The 26,565-nt window shown below is 46.5% G+C and overlaps 1 protein-coding gene across 9 annotated transcripts in view; it reads right to left on the reverse strand.

Annotated features, from left to right (window-relative positions):
* Positions 1–26,565, reverse strand: part of LOC128350070 (broad substrate specificity ATP-binding cassette transporter ABCG2-like) — a 55,854-nt gene that overhangs the window by 4,875 nt on the left and 24,414 nt on the right. For 5 of the 9 annotated variants that reach the window (XM_053307689.1, XM_053307688.1, XM_053307686.1 and 2 more), the window contains 11 exons: positions 26,180–26,239; positions 23,231–23,348; positions 22,188–22,343; positions 21,127–21,284; positions 20,548–20,699; positions 15,210–15,302; positions 12,977–13,167; positions 10,250–10,401; positions 5,286–5,375; positions 1,734–1,858; positions 217–371 (listed from right to left, as the gene is read on the reverse strand). In XM_053307689.1, coding sequence (XP_053163664.1) covers positions 217–371; positions 1,734–1,858; positions 5,286–5,375; positions 10,250–10,401; positions 12,977–13,167; positions 15,210–15,302; positions 20,548–20,699; positions 21,127–21,284; positions 22,188–22,343; positions 23,231–23,348; positions 26,180–26,239 — 1,450 coding nt within the window. Of the gene's footprint in view, positions 1–216; positions 372–1,733; positions 1,859–5,285; positions 5,376–10,249; positions 10,402–12,976; positions 13,168–15,209; positions 15,303–20,547; positions 20,700–21,126; positions 21,285–22,187; positions 22,344–23,230; positions 23,349–24,396; positions 24,460–26,179; positions 26,240–26,565 lie in introns of those variants that run through there. The other 4 variants (XM_053307692.1, XM_053307691.1, XM_053307693.1 and 1 more) reach the window with 4 other exon arrangements.

Raw genomic sequence — 26,565 nt, forward strand, 5'->3', positions numbered from 1 at the left:
TAGGAGTCAGAGGAACAAGTATTGGTACTTCCTGAGTTTCAGCTTGTACTTTATTTTGCACCATCAGCACTTTAGGGTTTGGTTTTCTGCTGTCATATCGAAGTACATTGCAGAGAAGTACACCAAGCTTAAAACTCAGAGACCATGCTCTATGTAGTAGGGCACGTATTCAAAATGAGTGCTGTTCTTGCATGGTGCAAAAACCCACCAGCTTACCATCATGAAGACATAAGGGAGGGCAATCAAGATGTTGGCCACAGCAAAAGTGTTGACACTCGCGCTGACCAGGAAAGCCATGCTCACTGCTGCTAGGTTGGTCAGGCTAAGAGACAAAACGTGCAGGAAGAAAGACTCTGCATTGTATTTGAGACCTGGGGATGGGCAGGAAGAAAGAAAAGTTGCATGACATCCACGAAAGTTCTAGCTCATGCAGTGCTGCTATGGGACACTTCTGTCCCTGCACCCACTGAAGTTCTCTCATTCAGCTTCTGTTTGGCTAGTCTCCTTGCACAGCATGCTTCCTCCACAGTCTTTAAGGAAAGTGGGTAGATCACCCTGGTCAATTGCTATTTTGGGCAAATATATACATGGGTGACTGCTAGGAGAGTTGACCCTCTTGGGAATACAAAAACATTGCCATGAATGAACTAAGACCAGGGTTGGCAGCCGGGGGTCAGCAACATTGGGCAGCTGCCAAGGGCCCACTGCTGATCCCCAAGACCAGCCTGGGTCCATAGCCTTCATGTGGTGGTGGTGGCAGCGGAGCACGTCTGTTGGCTCCTGGAAGGCAGTTTGCCTAGGGATTCATGAAAATAAATCATGAAGCCTACCTAGAACCTTGGTGCAATACTTGCTAAGCATGTATTTGGTAAATGCTAGGTTAGGTGGTCTTTGATCTATTCGTGCAAGACATTTCTGTGCTGCTAAGAAAGAGGGCATCATCAGGATCATGTAAACCAGATTCATATGTCCCTTTTATGAGATTTAAAATACATCTGAGTTTTTGTAAGTTGACCGTGTAAGAGAGAAACCAACCAGCCTATCCCTATAGTATAATAAAGTGTCATGTGAGACTATCTCGCTGTGTTTTTGCCTGCCAGTTAATCTTCAAGAGCAAGGGTGGGGAAATGCACAGCAGGGTGTCAGATTATGTCTTATTTGTCTCCAGGAAGAGGGAAGAAAGAAACATGGATTTCTTTCATCTTTGTGTTGCCTGTAATGACTAATTCTGCTCTGCACCTCCTTGCTTTATTGTATTCCTCTTGCTCTAAGCAAAATAATGCAAGTTTCTCACTGCAGAAATTTGTACAGTTCCAAGTAATTTAACAGGCCCAGTTCACATATGGCTGCAGGAGTGAATCTTGGCCCTTTACTTTTGCTTCCACCACCCATACCATGCACAAAATGGTTTTATTAACTGTGTGTGCATACCTGTGTAGTGAGTTGTTGCTGCTCAATCTACCTCCCCCACCAAAAAAAGAGGTGGTGGGGCTGGACAGATTGCATTGAGAGGAATTGCTTGCATACAAAGGTAAGCACTAAGCCTGTCCTAGATATTCATGGAGGTTTGGGTAGGTTTTTTACTTTTAAAAATCCTGGATTAGTTTTTTTTTTAAAGTATTGGAACTGGAAGTATTGGAACACGTCACACGTCATAATTACCATTACCATGACCACAATCATAATCACCACTACCACCTGTTAATAGTTTAAGCCATAGATCAGATACTCACCCATCATGAAATATGAAATGGAAGAGAACAGCAGCACAGGCAGGATACGATTGGGAAGAAGATCGGCAAACACTTTGGCCAAAAAATATGCAGAGGTCCTATAGTAGCCCCTGGCACTCTCATGGCTAGGAAAAGAAGAAGAAAACCATGTCAATAAAGTACAAAAACATGCCATGTCATCTGTAGAAGGTTCAAGGATGAGCAAAGGTTTTGAGCATTGAAGCCAACAAGCAAGTCAAATACCTTTTCTGATTTGAAATAAAAGTTTGATAATGGAGGTTAAAGTCACCTTAAGTGGTGCAGCGGGGAAATGCTTGAGTAACAAGCAGAAGATTGTCGGTTCGAAACCCCGCTGGTACTATATTGGGCAGCAGCGCTATAGGAAGAGGCTGAAAGGCATCATCTCATACTGTACGGGCGGAGGCAATGGTAAACCCCTCCTGTATTCTATCAAAGACAATCACAGGGCTCTGTGGGCGCCAGGAATCGAAATTGATGGAACACTTTACCTTTAATGGAGCCTAAAAGCTTTCCCCAAGTCAAGAGTTTGGAATCTTCTTCCTTGTCAGTTTTCAAGGAAAAGCTGGACAAGTATAGTCAGGTAAAGCAGGGGTTAACAAACATTGTGATACTGTGACCTCCCTAAAATTAGATATAAGGTTACATGACCCCATCCCCAGTGTTTAAAGCTACTTGCTGATGTCCTGACTAATGATGTGTAGACAAGAAACATGTTGTTGAGGATCAAGCAATGTGTTTCCAATCTAGCAAAGTGCTCTGGAAGCACAGGCAAGCTCCAAAAATAATTTGTACACTTGCACAAGAAGAGGACCCGCATTTTGGAAGCACAGCAGACCAGTGTAGGGGCTGGTGTTGATGATGGGAGCACCCACACACTTTGTTAGTCAGGATGTCAATCACTGATTTGATTAAATAGAGATAAAGAAAGCCGATTTATTTAGCAGGGGGAGAGTAACTGGCCATATCCACTCCAGCACAGTACCTCCAGTGACTGTTGCTGGTGTCTATCTTATGTTTCTTTTTAGATTGTGAGCCCTTTGAGGACAGGGATCCATCCTGTTTATTTATTATTTCTCTGTGTAAACCACCCTGAGCCATTTTTGGAAGGGCGGTATAGAAATCAAATTAATAATAATAATAATAATAATAATAATAATAATAATAATAATTATTATTAATTAATTAATGAGGATGAGCTTGCTTGTTCCTACTTAGTTTTTCAAACCTGTGTTTTATGTTTGAGACTCCTGATCTAATTGGGTCCATGTTCCATTTATTAGGTATTTGCTCGTTACAGCAGTAACTATTCGCATAATCTCCAGCCACAATGACTTTTGGACATTGTGGCTGGAAATTATGATGGTGTAGTAGTTCAGCAACTCTGGGGGCCTGAAATTTGGAACCCCTGGCCTACTTAATTGGCTGGTGTAGCTCTTGGAGTAGGTCCTTGCCTTTGAAAGCCCAGGCTACAATGCACGAGTCTCTAAGGGGTCACAAAGTGCTTTGTTTTTATGAGCTCCTGTACCTCTGCTGTTGCAATGGATGGTAAAATATGCTGTAAATTGCTCTGAATCTATGAAGAAAGGTGAGATAATTTTGGAATGAATGAATAGCTGTTGTCTGAGAGTGTATTTAGAACTTTTCATATTTCTAAAAAGATGAGGGTTGTTTTTGTTTTGCCTGCAGCTCTAGAGGGCTACCTCAAAAATGGCCAAATTGGTCCAACAGCAGATGCCTGAGTGCAGTAGAAACAGCCCACCCAAACAACCACACTTCCTGTGACTACACAAAACCTTGGAGAGAGGATATGCACAGCAACAGAGCTGTTTTGAAGTAGATTACATGCTGAATTTTTAAACAACCATATGGGAATACAAGGAGTGTGATTCATCACAGTTAATGCCACTGATGAAGATTGTGCATCGGTCAAAACATGTCTGGCTAAGGACATCAGACTGCTAAATTACCTCCTTGTGCTGTGCTATACCGTGGGAGAAGAAGCTACTTTGAGGAACAGTTTATTCCATACCCCAGATACAGAAGTTTTACTCCCTTGAAGCTTAGGACTCCTGTTGGAGTATTCCCTTCGGGACATGGATATATATATATATAGATAGATAGATAGATAGATATAGATATAGATATAGATATAGATATAGATACACACACACACACACACACACACACACATACATACTATATATGGTTTTATCTTTATCATGGAGATTTTATTTTGTTAATTGTCTTTTAAAATATATATTCTGTTTTGGTTAATATTGGTTTTATTCAGGTTACTTTTATGACCATATGGTAAACTGCCCAGAGATGCAAGTTTTGAGCGGTACAGAAATATTTTAAATAAAACAAATAACCTATATTTTACAAAAAGTGAGTATATTGTGGATCCTGTTTGTGAATACATTTATTCACTGATTTAAATTAAGATAAAGATAAGAATATATATCTGTTTTAGGGTGGCTCTTTTTGTTCACCAAGTTATTACAGGAGAACCTTGTTAATTGCAGACTCGATATCTGCGGTTTCATGTATCCGCGGTCAAGGGATTGGCACACAACCTCGGTATACATGGGATGGGGGGAGGGAACTAAAGGGTTAATTTTTGTGTATCCACAGGTTTTGAGATTAGGAGCCTCAAAATGGTTCCCTTTGAAGACCCCCCTCCCCCAAAAAACATGTTTTCGGCCAATTTCTTGCTATTGGGGGGCATTTCTGTGCTGCTGGGGACTCAAGGATCATGGTGGGCCACTCCCCTCTGTATTTTTAGAGCCATTTCCTCCCATTTAAAAAACATTTCCCAATCTCCGGGAACCTAACCCCCTTGTTCCCATTGCCCCAATGCCTCTGAATTCACTGTTTCCACATCCATGGTAGCAACAGAGAACCAAACCCCCACGAATACGGAGGTTCTCCTGTACACTACAACACATTCAGTTAGTTTTTGGATGAAAGCAGAGCTGGCTGTGTCAGTGAGGATTCTTGACTGCATGAGATTCTGGAAAGGTCATGGCTCTACCCATTTCAAGTACAGTGGTCCCTCGACTTACGAACTACTCGACATCCGAATTTTTCGACTTACGAAAGGTAAAAGTGGCCGCACGCTTACGAATTTTTCGACATCCGAACGGAAAACCGTTGGCGGTTTTAGATGCGGTTTCCTCGACTTACGAATTTTAGATGCGGTTTCCTCGACTTACGAATTTTGATAATGTGGTCGTTGCTCCATGGCGAGCAATGCTCTGCAGGAGTTTGCAGAGTTTGTGGAGTTTGCATTTTGCATGCCTTTAAAGTGCACTTGATAAAGAGTTTTGCACATAAAAATGGGTGTCTGGGTCTTTTTCCTAGGCTCCGGAACGAATTAATCCGTTTCCAATGCATTCCTATGGGAAACCGCTTTTCAACTTACGAACTTTTCGACCTACGAATGTGCATTCGGAATGGATTAACTTCGTAAGTCGAGGGACCACTGTATGTACTGTAATTGAGTTCCTCTGGAACAGGACAGTTGCTCACATGAAGAGTTTTCGGTCATAGATGAAGAGCTCCACAGCAGACAAGTTCCCAAATATCTGAGTGAGGACCAGGAAAAAGAAAGCTCCTAATCTGCAAAGAAGATAAATGTTTGTCATCAGGCAATCACAGAAGAAAAATACAGGAGTAGATGTGTATGGATGGTGCAATTCTATAGGGGCACAGAGTGTAGTATTGTCTTCTTATTTTTCTATGTAAACCGCGTTGAGAACTTTTTTTGTTGAAAAGCAACATATAAATGTTCTCTCTCTCTCTCTCAGTATGGGGTGCACAATCCAGCAGTGGGCATCACCCCTGCACTTTGGGCCATGCCTTCACTATCTAGAAATTTGCTTATTCATTTTGGAATGAATACTAAGGTTCTCCATTATCATGATGTGCAGTGAAGAGATGTATTTGTTATCTGGCAGTCAAAGAGGAAGATCTCAGGTGAAGCTGGGTAAGATTAACTGTGACTGAGGTCAGAGCTGCAGCCCTGCACAGCTCCTGGTCCTTCCCCTTTATGAGAAAGTACAGATTTTGCAAAATGGTAAAAATGGCAGAACTATTTTTTGTAAGAAAAATGATGCAGATTGGTTCAATTGGTATATTATATAGAGCTTGCAGAATTTGGAATGCCTGGTGCAGAGTTTCCAAATTTTTAGTACACACAACCTTGAATATCTATATATCAGGGGCGTAACAAGGCTGGAGTGGGCCCAGAGACAAAATTTTAAAATAGGCCCCTCGCTGATAACACACACACACTTCACAATATATAGTCATGTGACTTGCCTGGGGGGGGGGCCTCAAGGCGTGCGGGCCGCCAGGCAGCCACCTCCCCTTGCCTAATAGTAGTTACGTCCCTGCTATATATATATATATATATATATATATTTCTCCTAGGTGTGCCCAGGGAATATGCCTCCCAGCAGCCCAGCTGATTGGCTGGGCTGCAGAGGTGCCTGAATGGCTGGCACACCCAGGAGGAGGAGAATTGGCTGGCTGAGGGCCAGGGCCGCTGGGGGGCCTGGCCTGGTGACTGGTGGTGGCCGCAGAGTGCGCACAGGGTGAGGGGGAGACAGAGCAAGCGAGAGAGGAGGGGGGGAGAGACAGAGCGAGCAAGAGGCACGTGGGGGGAGAGACAGAGCGAGCGAGAGAGGTGCGCGGGGGAGAGATGGAGCGAGCGAGAGAGACGGGCAGGGGGAGAGAGGGAGCGAGCGAGAGAGGCGCGTGGGGGGAGAGACAGAGCGAGTGAGAGAGACGGGCAGGGGGAGAGAGGGAGTGAGCAAGAGAGGCGCGTGGGGGGAGAGACGGAGCAAGCGAGAGGCGCGCAGGGGAGAGACGGAGCAAGCGAGAGAGGCGCACAGGGGGAGAGACAGAGTGAAAGAGGCTTGGGGGGTTGAGAGACAGAGTGAGCGAGAGAGGCTCGGGAGGTTGAGAGATGGAGCGAGCGAGTGAGGCACGCGGGGTAGAGATGGAGCAAGCAAGAGAGGCGCGCGGGGGGAGAGACGGAGTGAGCGAGAGAGGCGCGCGGGGGAGAGATGGAGCGAGCGAGAGAGGCGCGGGGGGAGAGACGGAGCGAGAGAGAGAGGAGCATGGGGGGAGAGACAGAGCGAGCGAGAGAGGTGCGGGAGGATAGACAGAGAGCGCGAGAGAAGCGCGCGGGGGGAGAGACGGAGCGAGCAATAGAGGCACATGGGGAGAGACAGAGCGAAAGAGGCCCGGGGGGTTGAGAGACAGAGCGGGTGAGAGAGACTCGGGAGGTTGAGAGATGGAGCGAGCGAGTGAGGCGTGGGGAGGAGAGACGGAGCGAGCAAGAGAGTCGTGGGGGGGGAGAGACGGAGCGAGCGAGAGAGGCGCAGGGGTGATAGAAGGAGCGAGCGAGAGAGGCGGGGGATAGACGGAGCACGCGAGAGAAGCGTGCTGGGGGAGAGACAGAGCGAGCGAGAGAGGCGCGCGAGGGGATAGACAGAGCGAGCGAGAGAGGCGCGCAGGGGAGAGACAGAGTGAAAGAGGCTTGGGGGGGTTGAGAGACAGAGCGAGCGAGAGAGGCTCTGGAGGTTGAGAGACAGCGCGAGCGAGAGAGGTGCGGGCGGGAGCGACAGCGCGTGCGAGAGTCGCACGGGGGAGCGACAGCGCAAGCAAGAGTGGCACACGGGGGGAGAGACAGAGCGAGCGAGAGTGGTGCGTGGGGGGAGAGACAGGGTGAGCGAGAGTGGCGTGGGGGTAGACAGAACGAGCTGGAGAGGCGCGGGGGGAGAGACAGAGACAGAGTGAGCGAGAGAAGCGCGTGGGGGGAGAGACAGAGCGAGTGAGGAGTGGAGTGGGGAGAGACAGAGTGAGTGAGAGAGGTGCTGTGGGGGTTGGGGACAGAGCAAGCGAGAGAGCAGTTGTGGGGGGGGGGGCAGAGCGAGTGAGAGAGCTGTGGGAGGACCAGCCAAACGAATTCTCCCAACTAAACCCAAAAAGGAAGTGAACTACCACACAGATGCTCTGTGCGGGTTCAGCTAGTCCAGGATAAATTCATGTCAGGTGATCTCTCTTATTTGTTGCTCTCACATGTCACATGGGTATAAATTTTGATGAAATGTTCTCATGGAAGTGCTTAGGCAAGATTCACTCCAGGAGGCATCTTGGAATTATGAGCAAATTATGTATAGATTTATATCCTGCCATTTATATCCAGCCAGCATGGTGTAGTGGTTAGAGTGCTGGACTAGGACTGGGGAGACCCGAGTTCAAATCCTTATTCAGCCAGGATTCTAGCTGGGTGACTCTGGACCAGTCACTTCTCTCTCAGCCTAACCTACTTCAGAGGGTTGTTGTGAGGAGAAACTTAAGTATGTAGTACACCGCTCTGGGCTTCTTGGACGAAGAGTGGGATATAAATGTAATAACAATAACTAGCTGAACCCGCACAGAGCATCTGTGCTGTAGTTCACTTCCTTTTTGGGTTTAGTTGGAATAATTCGTTTGGCTGGTCCTCCCACAGCTCTCTCGCTCGCTCTGTCTCTCCCCCCATGCCTCTCTCTGTGTCTCTCCCCTGCGCCTCTCTCGCTCGCTCTGTCTCCCCACCTCACCTTCCTCGCTCGGTCTCTCCCCCCCGCACTTCTCTCGCTCACTCTGTCTACCTCGCTCGCTCTGTCTCTCCCCCACGCGCCTCTCCGCTCACTGTCTCTCCCCCCGCGCCTCTCTCGCTCGCTCTGTCTCTCCCCCCGCGCCTTCCTCGCTCGCTCTGTTTCCCACCCGCGCCTCCCTCGCTCTGTCTCTCCCCCCGCACCTCTCTCGCTCACTCTGTCTCCCCGCTCGCTCTGTCTCTCCCCCATGCGCCTCTCTCACTCGCTCTGTCTCTCCCCCTGTGTGCCTCTCTCACTCGCTCTGTCTCCCCCCCTCACCTCCCTCGCTCGGTCTCTCCCCCCTGCACTTTTCTCGCTCACTCTGTCTACCTCGCTCGCTCTGTCTCTCCCCCACGCGCCTCTCCGCTCACTCTGTCTCTCCCCCCGCGCCTCTCTTGCTCGTCTCTCCCCCCCGCGCCTCCCTCGCTCGCTCTGTTTCCCACCCGCGCCTCCCTCGCTCTGTCTCTCCCCCCGCACCTCTCTCGCTCACTCTGTCTCCCCGCTCGCTCTGTCTCTCCCCCACGCGCCTCTCTCACTCGCTCTGTCTCTCCCCCTGTGTGCCTCTCTCGCTCACTCTGTCTCCCCCCCACGCGTCTCTCTCGCTCTGTCTCTCCCCCCGCGCCTCCCTCGCTCGCTGTCTCCCCCCGCGCCTCCCTTGCTCGCTCTCTCCCTGTGTGCCTCTCTCGCTCGCTCTGTCTCTCCCCCTGCGTGCCTCTCTCGCTCGCTCTGTCTCTCCCCCCGCGCCTCCCTTGCTCGGTCTCTCCCCCCCACACCTCTCTCACTCACTCTGTCTCCCCGCTTGCTCTGTCTCTTCCCCACGCGCCTCTCTCACTCGCTCTGTCTCTCCCCCTGTGTGCCTCTCTCGCTCACTCTGTCTCCCCCCGCGCGTCTCTCTCGCTCTGTCTCTCCCCCCGCGCCTCCCTCGCTCGCTGTCTCCCCCCGCGCCTCCCTCGCTCTGTCTCTCCCCCTGCGTGCCTCTCTCGCTCGCTCTGTCTCTCCCCCCGCACCTCCCTCACTCGGTCTCTTCCCCCCACACCTCTCTCGCTCACTCTGTCTCCCCGCTTGCTCTGTCTCTCCCCCACGCGCCTCTCTCACTCGCTCTGTCTCTCCCCCTGTGTGCCTCTCTCGCTCGCTCTGTCTCTCCCCCCGCGCGTCTCTCTTGCTCTGTCTCTCCCCCCGCGCCTCCCTCGCTCGCTCTGTCTCTCCCCCTGCGTGCCTCTCTCGCTCGCTCTGTCTCCCCCCGCACCTCCCCCCCCGCACCTCTCTCACTTGCTCTGTCTCCCCCCCACCCCATGCGCACTCTGCGGCCACCACCAGTTGCCAGGCCAGGCCTGCCTGGCCCGCAGGCAGCCAATTCTCCTCCTCTTGGGTGTGCCAGCCAATCAGGCGCCTCTGCAGCTCAGCCAATCAGCTGGGCTGCCGAGATGCATGTTCCCTGGGCACACCTAGGAGAAATATATATATAGATAATAATAATTTCTCCAAGAAGCTCAGGGTGGTATACATGATTAGCTCTCACAACAACTCTGTGAGGTAGGTCAGACTGAGGCAGAATGCCTGGTCCAAGGTCACCCAGGTAAACTGAGCGGGGATTTGAACCTGGATCTCCTTGATCCTAATCTGAAACGCTAACCATTGTATCATGCTGACTCTCAACTACGATTCTCAGACCAAGATAATTCACTCTTGGTTTTAGTGAGCTGTGAATACTACCGCCGAGAAGCCTATCATGCTGCTCAAATATATATAAACTTGCCATAGTGTCAGGATGCTTGCACAGAGGAGAGGGGTGGTGTTTGCTGCTCAGGGGCCATCTCAGTGTGAATGAGCCCTAACATTCTCTCTTACCTGTTCTGCAGGGCTTCAGGCATAGTGTCAGGTATTTGGTAGTAAAGGAGCCCAACCAACAAGGAGAAGACAATGCCCATAAGCAGCTGACCAATGGAGGTCTGAGGATTCCTGAGAAGATGTTTCACATTACGGCAGCTCACAACATATAGCTAGAGGACACAAGCACTAGGTTCAATAGCTTGCCCTGAAAAATCCTTCTCTTGATAGTGGATATTTTTCTTAAAATGGAGATATTGCTAAGTGCAGCTTTCTTTTATGTTCACTTTGGTCATAGTTTTTCCAGATGATTATCTGTTTAAATGAACAACACTGACAATGCTTTTAAAGAGTTCACAATTGCCCCAGGGGAAAAGCACTGATTTATCATTCATCCATGTATATGTTTATGTATATTTTTGGCTGCTTAGCCTTATCAGACCTCAGTAAGGAACAAACATAGATGTGATGTGCAGAATCGGCCCCTTTTATCTGTGCATATTTTCACCTTGATGCACGGTGACAGTATCATGGGACCATTAACCCTTATCATTGGGACCATTATCTGCAAAATACAGATGTCCAGATTTCTATTGCAAACAAACACATCCTAGTTGCACACAACACACATCTTATCTACAACAGATTCAATGATGCACTGTATTCCTCATTCAAAAGCAAAGATATCTCTAAACAGTGTAATACAAGTCAAGCACGTAGGCCAGAATCCAGATTAGTTAATTATCCATGACTAAGTACCACTGAAATTCAATGGGATTTGGTCATGACCAACATAGTTCAAATGCTGCCCATAACATCTGTATTGTTAGCCACAATTGACATTTATATATTAGCTTCCTCATTCAGTCACTGGCCACATTTGCATATAACACGTAACCATGGGTCCAATGGACCCATGGTTCTGCTCCCCTGGCCACATTTGGATTAAATGGTTTATAGTTGCTTTTTCATGAATGGTACACAGATTCTCCAGCGTTGGTGATATCAGCAGGATTTTTTTTTAAATCAGTTTTTATTACTGAGTTAGCCAGTATTGCTTTTCATTCATGTAACTGCTTGAATTATTTAACTTATATTATTAAATTATTTTAAAAAGACTTCGCACTCACATGGGGTTTTTTCATATACATCTGAGGCATTTGAAGTGAATATACAAAGGAGCATAAGCTCTCAGATCTAAAGTGCATTTGAATAACTCTTGCCCTCTGAATTTCACTTGGGAATTCTGCTAATTATTCAGAAGTGGAGAGGAGACTTGAATGAAACACTGCAGCTACTTTACATTTGGGTTAGGAACAAATGTAAAAGAAAGTCAATTTAACTTTCTGTGTCAAAATACAGAAAGAACTCTGAAATTTTGCTTGCATTTCTGGCCCATTAATGGGTATCTCTATTTCACATTATGCAGAGTATTGCCCAAATCTTGCCAGTGAGCTTACTCAACAGGGAGTTGCAGCTAAATCACTGTACCTTGCTGCATTCATGTAATGATTTTTAGAGGGGTAGATGCAGTAGTCAGTTGCAGCAAAAAAACAACAGTCTTGTGACACTTTACAGGTTAACAAATTAATTTTAGCATAATTTTTTGTCAGGTTAGTAGGGATGTGCAAAAAATTTGAATCGATTTGAATTCAAATTGAATTCGAATTGATTAAACGAAAATCTGCTTACACATAATGGGATTCATTTGAATTGATTTGAATTTGGGTGAATTTGAATCAATTCGAATTTAGGCTCAGTTAGCATTCCCCTGCTAACTGAGCAAAGAGGCACTTTTTAAAGTGGTGACTTTCTTTACTGAGCAGAGGGAGAGCAACTGGCCCTATCCAGGCCCAGCACAGCATCCCTCCAGTGGCTGTTGCTGGTGTCTCTTGTTTTCTTTTTAGATTGTGAGCCCTTTGGGGACAGGGATCCATTTTAATTTATTTTTTATTTCTCTATGTAAACCGCTTTGGGAACTTTTGTTGAAAAGCCGTATATAAATATTTGTAGTAGTAGTAGTAGCAGCAGCAGCAGCAGCAGCAGCAGAATCAAAATCACATCAGATTTGGGTGAATTCAATTTGAGTTCAGATGAATTTGAATCAATTCAAACAAATCCCATTCTGTGCAAGCAAATCTGTTCGGTCAAAGGTTTTGCACATCCCTACAGATTAGAGCCCACTAACATTTTCAGAGTCTATGAAATATGTAATGTGTGAGGTGGGCATTATAATAACCCATGAATAGGTTATTAGGTAAGATCTTGTGCTTTTTTGTGTATTCAGCCCTCTTTGGACTCTTCCAGATGTCAATAAAGAGCACTTCAGAAAGAGCTTGCGTATAAGCTGAAGGCAAGAACTTACTCAGCTTTCACACACTCTTGCAGGCTCCCATTGTTTTCTCCAGTGCAATCTCATGTGCAGGCCACACAGCAAGGAAAGGCCGTGTGCAATTTGTGCAGCACCACCTACCGGACAGCTCCCGATTTCTGTAATTAACCAAACACTTTTAATTGGCCAGCAGGTGGCCCAGTGGAAATTGTGTGAGGTCCCTGCTGGCCATGGGACCAGTGGGATCACACTGTGAGATCACACTGGAAAAGCCAATGTTTGTCTGCCTGAGTGTGTGTGGATGCGGAGCAAGCTCTCACCTTCAACTTATTCGCAAGCTCCTTCCAAAGCGCTCTTTTTTGGTGTCTGGAAGAGCTGTTCGTCTTCCTACCCATCCCTAATGCTGTTGCCTTCACCTGGTGGCCAAATGAGGTAGCGTAAGAGGCTTTGGATGAGGTGGTATCACAGCACTGGTTCAGAGGTGACTGCAAGCCATTCAGCTCCTTTTGTAGCTCTTCATAGTAAGAGGAGACGCGATAATGGCTGGACAGTGGGTTTTTGTCAAGAGAAGAGTTGCTGTTGGAGAAATGGTGATTCTTCTTGTTGCCTGTGGCGAGCAAGGAAATAATTTCCCCTCAAAACACAGTTTGTCTCTCTAAGATACAAACAGCACTTGGTGAGCAAGAAAAGTGAGCAAGAGCTCCCCTCACTCCATCTAAGGGACTATCTTTTTGTCACAGGCAAAAGAGGACTCCAGTCAAACTCGGGGCAACATAACTGCCTATCCTGGAGCTAAGGCAGAAGAAGGCTGGCCTAATCTTGCTTACACACAGGGAAGACATTTTCAGTCTTACCCATCTCTTACCATACTGAGAGTCCCAGCTGAAATCTGAGAGTCAAATGAGAGATGACAGGGCTGCCCCATGAATTCTGTGAATGTGTGCTCTGTTCACATATACAACGGAGGTGGAGTGGGTCCACCCTTTACATGAACAGGTAGAAGGGGAGCGAAGTCCACGCCCTCCCCTGCCTTGACTTTGCGCTCCATTGCTTTTTCACAGTTTTCTCCCTTCCCTTGTGGCAGACTACTGGCTGGCAAATGACTGGGGCACCAGCAGGGTGGCAAGCTGTCTTCTGCTACTGCCCTCAGAGCAGTTCTTCAGGACTGATCTGACCCTTAACAAGCTCTGCAAGGAGCATTCATCTTGGTATGGGCAAGGTAGCATTGGGTGCCCCACTTTAGGCACAGCAATACTTTGGGCCACCTCTGCACCCCTTCTTACACACAAAAGCTGACCCCTCCATCGAAAAGGTTGCTTGCATGGGAGCTCCTTATGTGCTATTGGAATGCCTGTGGACCTCTGGATGGCAAACAGTTTGTTTCTCTTACCTGTTTCCTGATTTACATTTTAACCCTTGTGGTTGCTGAGATCTGAAGATTTCCCCCATGATCTTTTATACAATTCTCTTTATTTAGACATTAGAATGAGATGACAGTCTCCTGTATTGGACCAAACTGGTTCTACTATGGTCAAGAACATGTATCTTCTAAACAAGATTGGGCGGGTTGGCGGGGGGGGGAGTTTATTATATATGATGCTTTATTTGCCTTGGCTGCTAGAAATATCTAAATCAAATTTATCTTAGAGCTACATTTTGGTGGCTGACACTTGACACAGAGTCATGTAGGTGGTCCTGAACCTCCTGTGCTACAGTGGGTGTCTAAAACACCACTTGCCCTGTTGCAGAGCAGTCCTGTTTGGCTTCAACTTAGCATTGGCAATTGCAGTTGTGCAAAGCAATGTCTATTGGAAAGAATGGATGTAGCATCGCTCCACTGAGATGGCACAGTTTTAAGCAGTAGCAGAATAGGGTTGTTCTGCAACAGCATGGGTTGTGTAAAGGCAGGGGCAGTTCAGAACCACTGCATTATGCTGCGCAAGATGTCAACTAGTTAATCTATTGTATCATGCCTCACACATCCCCCAAACCTATGTTTGGGGGATGTGTGGGTGCTGATGACTTGCATCTTCCCAGTAATGTGTGGTTGGGGGGAAAGGGGGGTGGCATGATGTCATCACACCAGCCGTTCCCCTATCTCCACAAGTGACAGACTGAGAAGACACTGACGTGATGATGTCACCTCACATCTCCCATGCCCTTTCATATTACAAGGGAAATGGAGGTTGGCAGCACCACCTTGGAGTCTCCTCATGATGTGTGATTTTGGCCTTAACATTGGATATACTAGATGATATCCTGAATAACCCTGCATTGACACATTAGGTTACTCTGTCATGCAAGTGGGGGGAGGATGATTTTTGACAGTTTCCTCCTTCCACTGCAGCCCCTGTGACTCCCACCACTATGCCTCTGAAGGTTGGGGGATTCTTAGGGTCATGGTTTTTTGAGGCACAACTGGCGGCAGAGGAAAGGGGGGCTTGCCGAAAGCCATGCCCCCTCCTCACACAACAGAAAAGCCTGGTGCATCAGTGCAAGATTGGCCACTGAATTTTACCTTTGTATTGTATGATGCATGTATTGGGGGCAGTTGATTGTGCTTTCTTTTGGAAATGCAGTGACCTTTACCTGAAGTATTAACAGAACTTTTTCTTTTTTAATAGGAGTCAGTTTCTGTAAATAACTCACCCAAGTCGTGCCTAGGCTGGGACTGCACAACTTCTCCACTGATAACATCCAGAAAGAAGTCCAAGGGATTATTAAATTGCTCACAATGGTAGCCTGAAATAGAAACACACATAAGAAGGTGACACACACACCTTCTTAATAACTCACTTCATTTTGGCATAATTCCTGGCACATTGTGATTGATTCAACATCTGGAGGAAGTATCCAGGATTTGTGTGTGTGTGTGTGTGTGTTTAACATGTTCTAGCCTATCTTTCTAAAAGCCCAAGGTGGCATACTATTCAAAACCCATTCAAAATTTAAAAAGTACAGAAGCTGCCTTACAAATAGGCAAAGGGCATTTTGTTAAGTGGAAATCCAGCTAACATACATGTTTTTGTAATCTGAAGCAGAGATTTAGCTTTGCTTAGAACTTGGGGGCCTTCAACACATTTACCCTTATCAGATATCATCATGGAGGGTAAAGTTACTAATAACTATTTGACATGAAAACTCAATGGAACCTCTGTGTTTAGAGGCAGGATGTCTCTGAATACCAGTAGCTGTGGGCCATAGCTGGAAACAGGATGCTGGAATAGATGGATGCTTGGTTTGATCTAGCAGTTCTTTCATTCTTATGCCCCTAAATAGGAACAGAACATCCTTGAAATGCCTTGGAACAGATATTTCATTCCAGGCATTCATATGGAAATATTAATGCTATTGGACCAATATTTATTCTTAGGTCTGTTTATTTGAGTCAAAGGATGTAAACAGAATATACCAGATACAGATAATCATAGACTCAAATATATTTTTTTAATCTTTCAAGATTTTTTGTAATATATAGGACTAAAATAAAGTCTGTCTGTCTATCTATCTAGATACCCACACATACACAACATATCCTTGACATTTCAGTGGTTGAGAAGGCCATTGCAATCGCCTTCCTGCTTGCAAGAATCTCTGGCTCTTGAAAGTAAGAATGACTACAACAGACGAATTAGCTGGAAGATGGGGAAGATAAGCAAGAGCATAGGTGTCATCTGGCTCAGTTCTGAGACAAATGGAACTCTCCTGAAGATAAGATGATAGCATTATTCAGGACTCTGGGCTAGACTCTGCTGATTTCAGGGCTCTGGGATAGGAGTACAGCAAGGTTGGAGTGAATCCTTGGACAAGAAGTGAAGATGGGCCTCTGCTGCCCCTTCCTCTTCACTAGCCAGCCAGTCAGGAGGAGAGGAGGGACAAGGGATGCTGCCTGAACATTTCCCTCTCCCCTCCTGGAGTGAACTTCTTTTGCTTAAAACTGAGACAAGTCCTCAGATCAGGACCCAACAGTGTGTCAGTGGGTCAAGGAGGTGGGAGTGGGAGAGAACACTTTTTGTCCCACCTTGATCAATTATTCAGTAGCCTTGGCCCTGCTCTGGGTGCATGTGTGCATGTGTAGGCAAACACAATTGTCAGCTATAGCTGTACACAGCACTGGGAAAAGTGGTGTGATGATATTACACTCCGCTATTGCATTCTATGGGGATGAAACCTGTGACATCAGAACTAGTATTCAGAAACTGACAGGTATTTCTGGCAAAAGTTATACCAGTGGTGGGCTGTGCATCGTCCACACTTTCTGGCCTCTTCTGTATTTCAGTCCATGGCCATTTATCTTTACATGGCAATCATTTCCTTCCAGCGCTCCCCTACTCCTTTTCCTTCTATCTGCTACTCAATTATTTCTAGAACATTCTCATTTTTGTCAAGTCCTTGTAATAAAAATAAGACATGCACTAGGGATGTGCAAACTGGCTCAACGTAGAACAGGTTCAATGTCGAGCTGGTTCAGTTCGATGGTCCGGGGCCGAACCAAACCACCTCCTGTGACCCAGACCTGTTCAGGGGATTTGCAAACACACACACACACACATTTTCCATGGGTCATGCCTGGCTTCTCAGAGGCCAATTGCGCAGGCACGGCGGCATCCAAAATGGCCACTGTGCCAGAATTCAAAGGCCCGAACGAGCTGAAAAACCAGTCGAACGGGCTGCTGGCGGTGATAACAGAGGCTGGTGGTGGGAGGGGGAACCTCTGTGGACACCCCCCCACGCAGGCCCAAAGAACTCCCCTGAAAGGGATATGGTAAAAATGTTTTTAAAAATAAATAAATAAATAAATAAATAAATAAATAAATAAATAAATAAATAAATAAATAAATCTCAAACACCCCCACCCCCGACTGGACCAAACCAGGGGCATTCAAGGGGGTGCTGGACTGAACTGGACCGGTCAGGTTCGAGTCCCGTTCGGACTCAAACTGAACCGGGCCATCCGGTTCCGTGCACATCCCTAACATGCACATACAAGAACATTCACTTATTAGCACAATCCATTCCACCCACATACATGTTCTGGTTGCAAAAGGTTTGGTGGTTTTCTAGACCATTAGGAACATAGGAAGGTCCCTTATACTGGCTGCTTTCAGATGTAATAGATAACCACAGTCAATCGTGGCCAAGGTTGTAACTCTGCTATGCCCAAACAGGCGAAACTGTGGTTATTGGTCAAAAGCTCCCTCTGGTTTGCCACAGCAAACTCCAGTTGGAACCTTCAGTTATCTCTAAGATTTGCTGCTGCCACCTGAGGTTTGGCTGCCTAAGCATTATGTCCGACTGCTGACGCAGCTATAACTGCAGTTTCACACCAAATTTCAAACCGCGATGATAGAGGTGGAGGCACATATCCGCCCGACATGGCTTCTCCATGCTTTCAATGCTTCTCATTGGCAGCATCTTGGAAAACCAGCCCTGCCCCTTCTGTCAGCTAGGCAGCTATGGAGTTGCCAGGCTACAGGCAGGGCTGTCCTTAGGGTATGGCAAGCAGGGCACCTGTCCCAGGCCCCACTCTTTTAACCCCCATTAGAATTAACTGAAATCAGGCCCCGCACTGGCTGATTTGCCCTGGGTCCCGCACCCCTCCAGGGCTCTCTAAGGACGGCCCTGGCTAAAGGGACACTACCACGACTGATCCCAGACTTGTCAGCCTGTCCAACTGCACAGTTGCTGGGCAGGCGGGCTGATTCCCACTTTGTCCTTGCTCCCCACACCTGGCAAGCGCTAGAGTGAGAGCACAGCCAAGCTGCTGCGAAAAGATACCCCTTGCCAGCTTGCCCACCCATGTGTACACATGCACCATTGCCATCGCCCCAGGATGGCCACCCCGCTGTCTGGGGGTGGCTGGAGAATGGGGGCTCCCTTCTCAGGTGAATCCCTGAACTGGGAGATCTGCATACTGTGTGATGACAGACCAGGACCTGGGAATTTTGAATGGGTTTAAAGGTCCGCCCTTGTGTTTACCCCTCCCTCCCTACCATGCATGTGTCCGGGCAAGAACAAAGGGAGCATCTAGATGGTCTTTGGGTGCACAAATGTCTGCACAGGGGAAGAGGGTGGCGAGGTTTCAGGGGGATCTGTTCTGTGTTTTTTTAACAAAGAAAGGGTGGGGAAGTGGGGACGAGCCACTTCCCCTGGGGTGTGGGGTGTTTACAACCCTGGCTTACTCATGAGCAGGGCCAGCAGGGCCAGGATCAATCCAGTTTTTGGAATGCTTCTTCTTCTGCAGTGAGGACGGGTGCCAAAGCCCATGCAGACGATGTCCGCTCATGAGAGTGTCAGGCCATGGCTGCTCTAAGTAGAGCTGTGCTGTGCTGCTGTGTGTTGGAAAGCAGTGGGCAGGGGTATCCTAGGGACTGCTTTCCTGATCCCGGGCATGGTGGCCAAGCTGTCACAGAAACAAGCCCCCAGCCTGGCTGTATGCATCTGTGCACAGATGCACCCTCTCCTGCGGCCCTTGCAGTCGCCCCTGCTGCCCTGGAGTTGGGGGAGAAGAAGAAAGTGCCCTTTCCCATGATTCCTTGCACCCACTTATCTGCATACAGTGTGCAGACAGAGTGGACCTGGGAGTTTTGAATTTGTGTAAATGTATGTCCCGTTGGCCCTCTCCACGACCACGCATGTGGCCAGGCTATGGCACATGGAGTGTCAGAATCTCCTCTGGCGTGCAAGGCGTTCAAGGCTTCAGAGGGATTCAGGGAGAGGGAGGTAGTGGGAAATCTTTTATATTTTTTACCATGGAGAGTTGAGGAGCCCTACTAAAGTGGAGCCCCCTTGGATTCATTGGTGGTTAGGTGGGCAGCTCAACTTGTGAGCTTACAGTCCACGGGCGGGGGTGGGGGTGGGATCACCCTTTAACGCGCACAGCACAGCATAGCCATATCCCCAGTAGACTGGCCCTCTCAAGAGAGTGTGAGCCCACTAGACAGCAAGCTGCCCGATAGCGAATTTGTGATGGGTCTGGATGGACTGTTTTGCTGGGGTCACCCCTCGCAACATCTTCCCTGATTATGGTGGGACAGACCCCTCCACCCCAGCATCCTATGCCCTCCCCCATCTGCATATCCCATTCTAGCAAATGTGGATTTTCCTCTTCCCTCCCATAATGAAAATGGAATTCCACCCACTCCGGCCCCCAAACCTCCAGATAATGTGTGCTTGTGCGGTGCTTTCAGGGTGCAGGGCTACTTAGGGTGGGCAGCAGTGCCATCACTGGCAGAAGAAACGCCAGCATTGCAGGGCATTTAAAGGGTTTTCAATGCCCTTTGCCTGCTGCGGGCGGGCAGAGCACTTCGAAAACGCATGATCGCACTTGGCACGCCCCTTCAAGATAGTAGTCGATTGCGGCTGCCCCACTGATGCTTTGCCCCCAGTCTGGCTACAGAGTTGGCTGGGACTGGCCGCAGAGGCTGAGCAGTAGGGAAGGGCTCCCCTCTCCTGCAACTGGAGTTTGGTCAATGTCTGTGGCATGATTTGGAGTTAAGAATTGGAACCTTGGCCACCTTTAACTGCAGTTAGCCGTTAAGACTGAATGTGGCCACTGAGTCAGACAATTGGTCCATCCAGCTCAGTATTGTCTGCACAGATTGGCAGCGGTTTCTCCAAGCTTTCATACAGGAGTCTCTCTCAGCCTCATCATAGAGATGCCACAGAAGGAACCTGGAACCTTCTGCATGCAAGCATGCAGGTGCTCTTCCCAGAGCAGCCCCATCCCCTAAGGGGAATATCTTACAGTAATCACATTTAGTCTCCCATTCACATGCAAACCAGGACAGACCCTGCTTAGCAAAGAAGACAATTCATACTCACTACCACAAGATCAGTTCTCCTTCCTATTCTATTGCTCATGCTCAGGTTGGATACCTGGGAATCATAACCGTCTTGGCAAATGTAGGTAAGGCCTCACTTTGTGAAAATTGATTAACAACAGCTTTAAATGCTATTTCTGTTCTGAGACAGATCCGTCCCTTACCAATGCTGTTGAAGTAGGTGGTGGCTTCTTCTACTGGTCCTGCATAGATTATCTCCCCCTTGTTCATCAAGGTCAGATGGTCAAACAACCGGAAGATGGAGTAGCGGGGCTGATGAATTGAGAAAATCACCGTTCTTCCTTTCCTGGAAAGTCTGCAAAGAAGATAATATTTGGTTGCAAGGGCCCAGTTACATGACACCCTTACAACACATGGCATCTTACCATGATCTGCATGTGCTGCATTTCAGTCCTAGCAGTGTGCACTGAGGAAACGGCATGACTGCTGCCAGGACATGTCAAGCCCTACAGATTGGCTTTTAGCATACCACACGAAATTTCCATTAAGTGAAGTGTACACATAGAAGAGAACTGTGTGTGGAGCTGGATAGTCACCTTTGCAGCAGGTCTTACTGCCAAAGAGATCAGCTGCTCCTTACACTGAACTGTGGTTGGTCTCTTCAGCAGTGGGAACTATTGTAGGAGAAACAGCAGGCAAAATGCTAGTCTTTATAGTTATCTCCCATGCATATCACTGCTTTGGATCATGGCCTTAAACTTGTGGTTTTCAGTAAGGCTCACCGGTGTAATAGTTGCATGATGGCGTTAGCTGTGTTGGCATCCAGTCCTGTGGTTGGCTCATCCAGAAAGATCAAGGAAGGTGAAGTAATCAGTTCCATGCCAATGCTGCACCTTTTCTTCTCACCCCCTGAAACTCCACGGAGAAACTCGGTCCCAATCTGATGCCATGGTGTGAAGAAAGGTGGGAGGAACAGAGAGAGAGAAAGTATATATTATATAAAGTGTGTGTGTGAGTAGTTAAAGGTTGGGCAGTCTACTGGGTTTTCCAGGGCATCAAAAGATAAACATTAATATAACAATTCTATGCTTTGTTGCTTTAATATTCTTTAGGAAAAAGAAAAGTAATGTGTTTTCCTTTTTACTCTGGACCTTTAAATATGTACAATAAAACCCCTACCTGTGCCATGTTCGTCTACAGAATTCTAGTTTAAGAGAATTTTCTTTTCTTTTATTTCACATATGTATTTCAAGACTAAATGTACAGATCCCTGCACAAAATTTTAAAAAGCAAGGAATTAATGTGGTAAAATTTCAGTGCTCCTGAAGAACAAGTCAGGAAGAAAAAGGAATAGTATTTTCATGCCTGTTTTCCCAATCAAATAAATCAAATAAAAATAATCAAATAAATCAAATAAAGATAACGGCTAAGATTTTCAAGAAGTTGAGTTCTCCCAATACACACATTCTGCCACAGTGTTTTGGTGTGATGCTTGAAAAGAATGCACACTATAGGGCTCTCACGAATGGTGGAGCCCTATTTAGGCACTCAAAGCCTGTATATGCTGTACTTGGATAGAGGAGGAATATAAGCAGGAATACAGGTGGTGGCTCACATGACGGAATGCTCCTCTATATGAAAACATTCCCTGTGTAGAGAAGGCATGTCAGGGAGACAGCTAAACTAGAACCCTTTCCCCTGCCTTGTCAGTTTTCTATAGGGGAATTTTCTTTTGTGAGGAGGAGGATTCTAATGTGAATCCTCAGCGGCAAGCTGAAGTGGTATTGTCCAGATATTGGCTTAGCTCTTCATCTGCTGTTTGTATTAACTAGGCGACAGTTACCTTAGTGTCTGCACAGTCCTGTAGGCCCAGCTCCTGAATCACAGCATCAACCTTTAGTTTCTTCTCCGCATTGCTGTTCCTTTGCACTGGTAGCCGCAAGCTGGCAGAGAACTGAAGGTTCTCACGGATGCTGAGTGTTCCTGTCAGAATATCCTCCTGCAGGCCAGGGAAATGCAGGAAACAGGAAGGGAAAGGAGAGCTCATTCGAAAATAGGCTAACCAGAGTATAGGCACTAAATACATACCAAATGTTTTACTCTAATTTTATGCATGTTTTGGAGGGAAGAGCTATAGGACAGATTATTCTTGGTAGAAATTTTAATAGCGTGCAAAATAAACATCTTGACATAAGTAATAGACATCTATTTTGGAATGTCAGAAGAAAAGAAGCTTTAGGAGGGGTTCCAAACCTCCTCAAGCCTCCTTTCCTTCTGTCGAATTCCAAACATGTCTGAGAAAGCAAATATGCATTTGGCACCATGTAGGGGTAAAATGGTTTACGGAAGAGACATGGGTGGCAGGTGCCGAGAGGGTTCCTTCCTTCCTCCCAAAGCCAGCCTTCCTTCCTTCCTTCCTCCCTCCCCCGCCCCCTGCTATATTACTCACCTACAATGCTCTTCTCTAGGATTCATGGTAGAGAAGAAGTTCCCCACTTCCTGGAAATCCTTTATAGGTCCCCCCACCCCCCATAAAGGGGGGACCTATCCTTCAGGAGTGTTGCTTTCTAGCAGATAGTTTACATGTGTCCAATAGCTTCTACATGGTTTTCCTATGAAGCAACTGAAGAAAGGAATCAGCATTTCTGTATAAAGAAAATGCTGTGGTAGCGCATAACTCTGCTAGGTTTGAGACTGCAATGCATTTCCCCCCAAGCTCCTGAAGTTGTTTTACAGTACATCCTGAGGGCCACACACACTTTCCCCTTTAGTGCATCCTTATCCCTAGTCCTCCTATTGTGGTTCTTGGGAACATCAAGCTTGGAAAACATTCAGCAAGCTATCCAGTTGGTGAATTAATACAAAAAGAAGGCATGGAGGATTCACCTGTACTACATAGGCTGAACACTGGTGAAATTTAGTGTCCATCAACTTGCCATCCAAAAAGATTTGTCCACTTTTCAACCCTTTGGGATCTTTCCATCCTGCAATGACATCAAGGAGCCTAAGGAGGGAAAAAACCTGACTGCTCAGTGCATCCATTCCACCCCTAACCAGAGGTGCAAAACTTGTGAGCCATTTTATTTATTTATTTTTATTTCTCTATGTAAGCTGCTTTGGGAACTTTTGTTGAAAAGCAGTATAAAAATATTCGTCATATTTGTCGTATTTTGGATTGTGGGAGAAACAAAGACTTGAAAGCACCAGAGAAGAGGAGTTCTGTTCCTGTTAGTGCATTCCGGCCCACTCTTGGCCCCAACAGCCTTCCTAACAGGCAGTGCTTCACTGAGAGGTGCCAAGGCTCAAGTCTAGCTGGTAATCATGGCCTCTGACTTGAGAGCCCTTCCTCTTCCCATTAGTGGCTGTTGATTGTAATACCTCTGCGGTGGGAATCACAATCTCCTCACAGACTGACAACTCATCTTATTACTATTACTACTTCGTAGCTTTCATCAGTCCTGATGTTGAAAGAGGTACTGGAGTGGTGTTCTCGGGTAGGGATGCCCTGATTGATGCTAAGATTTGCTTCCACAAAAGGTAGCTACAGGGGGAAAAGGAAAGAGGAAGTAGAAAAGGCTAAAAAGTGAGAGGGAAGGAAGAAAAAAGAGAGAAGAAAATAAGCAGAAAAGTCAGAATAAAGGAAAAGAGGAGCTTTGGGAGGTATTTTTGTGGGAAACAGTACAGGGGCAAAGCGATAGCCCCCTCCACTCATACCAGAGTCCCAATCTGGATCAGGGCTCCTGGCAGCTGCTATTTTAGGAGAGGAAAGCCCAGAGAGATATGATGGAAACGTTGTGGAGAAAATAAAGAATTGCAAAGTAGGGAGGAAGAAGAAGACAATGTGGATAATTATGTAGAAAAAGAAAGGTGCCAGTAAAAGATATAGGCTCCATGAACATGTAATGGGAAACCAGAGTTGGAGGGGCCTGAGGTTGAATTGGTTGTATTTTCAAATGCGTGCAGCCATGGTTTGGACATCAAAGAGACCGGAGGTTTCCTTCCCCAAACTTCAAATTGAACCTTCGGTTTGTAGCGCATTTCACCGTTTATACCTCCGGTTCCACGCCTTGCCCATTACATCCAAATGTTGTATGCTTCATTAACCAGAGTTGAGGGAGGAAGTTCCTTCTTTGCTCCAGCTCTGATTTGCTGCCAGAGCTGTCCTTCATTCCAGAAGGAAGCCCATACAGCCAGTTCCCCGCCCCCCACCTCTGCAGTCTCCCTGACTGCAGAGAGGGTCGTACCGATTATGTCCAATTGTGGACAGGTAACTCTGGGGGTGGTGGTGGGGTGGAACCGTGGGTCCACTGGACCCACAGTTCTGTGTTAAATGAGAATGTGGCCATAGAAATGTTGACAGGAGAACTGATTAGGAATGGAATGGCAGATGAAATTAAGAAGGGACAAAAACATTAACAGAAGTTTCTGAGAAAGAGAAGAGAAGAAAAATAAGAAGAGAACCTCAGAGAACAATCTATTTTGAAGAATGTCTGTATACCAGGCCTTCATATCTGGCTGGTTTCTCTTACAATATCCTCCCTGAAGCTTCAAATTACCGTTGGAACTTCCCCTGTTCTCATTAACTTCTAAAAATATATAATGGGAGACTAAAGACTCAGTGTACAGAGACGGAACTATAGAAAAAAATTCTCCACATCCCAAAGAAACAGCTAAGAGGAAACACAGAGACCAGGACAGTAGCGCACCTGGGAGAATGAGAAATCTACTTCCTTCAGCAACCAGGATTCCAGTCACCGGGCCTTCTTTTTTAAGCACCAGTGGTTAATAGATGATTTGGCCTTGGCACCTCTGCCTCCGATACTACAATATAATGCTGATAATTACAGCATAAATCTCTGTTTTGTTTAGTCAGTTCTGCTCAAAATGACATTTAGGAGCGAATTAAATGGCTTACTATTGTCCCTCCCCTAACATTTTATCTTTAAATTATTATTTATCTTATTTTAAAATGTATTAATCACCGTAGAGTACAAATGTTCAAGACAATCTACAAAAGGGAGTTTAAACAACTTAATATATCTAAGCAGAAATATAAAACAAAACAAACAAATATTACTGTATCATTATAAAAATAATGCAGTGTTTACAAAACTGAGTTCGAACATTAGAAACCACTTCAATAAGTGATGAAAGACAGAAAATATTTATGGGATATTTATGGGACACACTATAGTCAGAGTGCTTCTAGCTCTTGAATTTTTGATGCAGCTTTGGCCGCTCTTGTTCTAACACATGCTTGTAGTTGAACTATGAATCAGCTGAAGGAAGAATACAAAACTTGGGGGAAAGATCGTTGCAGGGGTCATTGGTTAATGTAACAGCAGCAAAATTGTGGCTAGAGTGCTGGACTAGGACTGGGGAGACCCGAGTTCAAATCCCCATTCAGCCATGATACTAGCTGGGTGACTCTGGGCCAGTCACTTCTCTCTCAGCCTAACCTACTTCACAGGGTTGTTGTGAAAGAGAAACTCAAGTATGTAGTACACTGCTCTGGGCTCCTTGGAGGAAGAGCGGGATATAAATGTAAATAATAATAATAATAATAATAATAATAATAATAATAATAATATGTGCGGATCTACAGTGATTAATATGTGGCTGTTGAAATGAGGGCCATCTTTTCTCCCCTTCTCATGCACAGCTGTCTCACAAAGGCAGTTCTCCATGGATGTGGTCTGCCATTGGAGTGGGGGAAGCAGGTTGGGGACAGGAGATTTCCAAGCGCAGAGTAGCATGTGTGTGTGTTAGGGGGATGCAGTTAGGAACAGGATATGTAAACACAGGCAATGATTTATAGTCCAAAGAAATACATACGAGGTTTTCCCACTTCCAGTTGGTCCCAAGATGGCATTCATCCCAGGTTTTAAAATGCCACTACAAAACAAAACAAAACCACAAAGGGAAGAACATGTAGGTTAGCAGCTCCTAAGTCAGCTAATTTGCTAAATCCGCTATATCATGGTATTTTGTGCTGATTTTTTAAAAGGTATACATCATCATGAGATTTTTTTTAAAAAATGAAGGCGCCCTTCCTGTGTTATGAATGCTAGTTACATCCCCACCGCCCAGCACCCCTCCCTTCAAGTTTTCTGACAACTACAATAAACTTCTATTCAGATGCTGACATCAAACCAAACCTACTGGAAAAACCAAATATGTGGCTGGAAAATGGAATCAACATGGCTGATTTGGCCCCTGAG

Source organism: Hemicordylus capensis, chromosome 3, assembly GCF_027244095.1.
Source record: "Hemicordylus capensis ecotype Gifberg chromosome 3, rHemCap1.1.pri, whole genome shotgun sequence".
NCBI lineage: Eukaryota > Metazoa > Chordata > Lepidosauria > Squamata > Cordylidae > Hemicordylus > Hemicordylus capensis.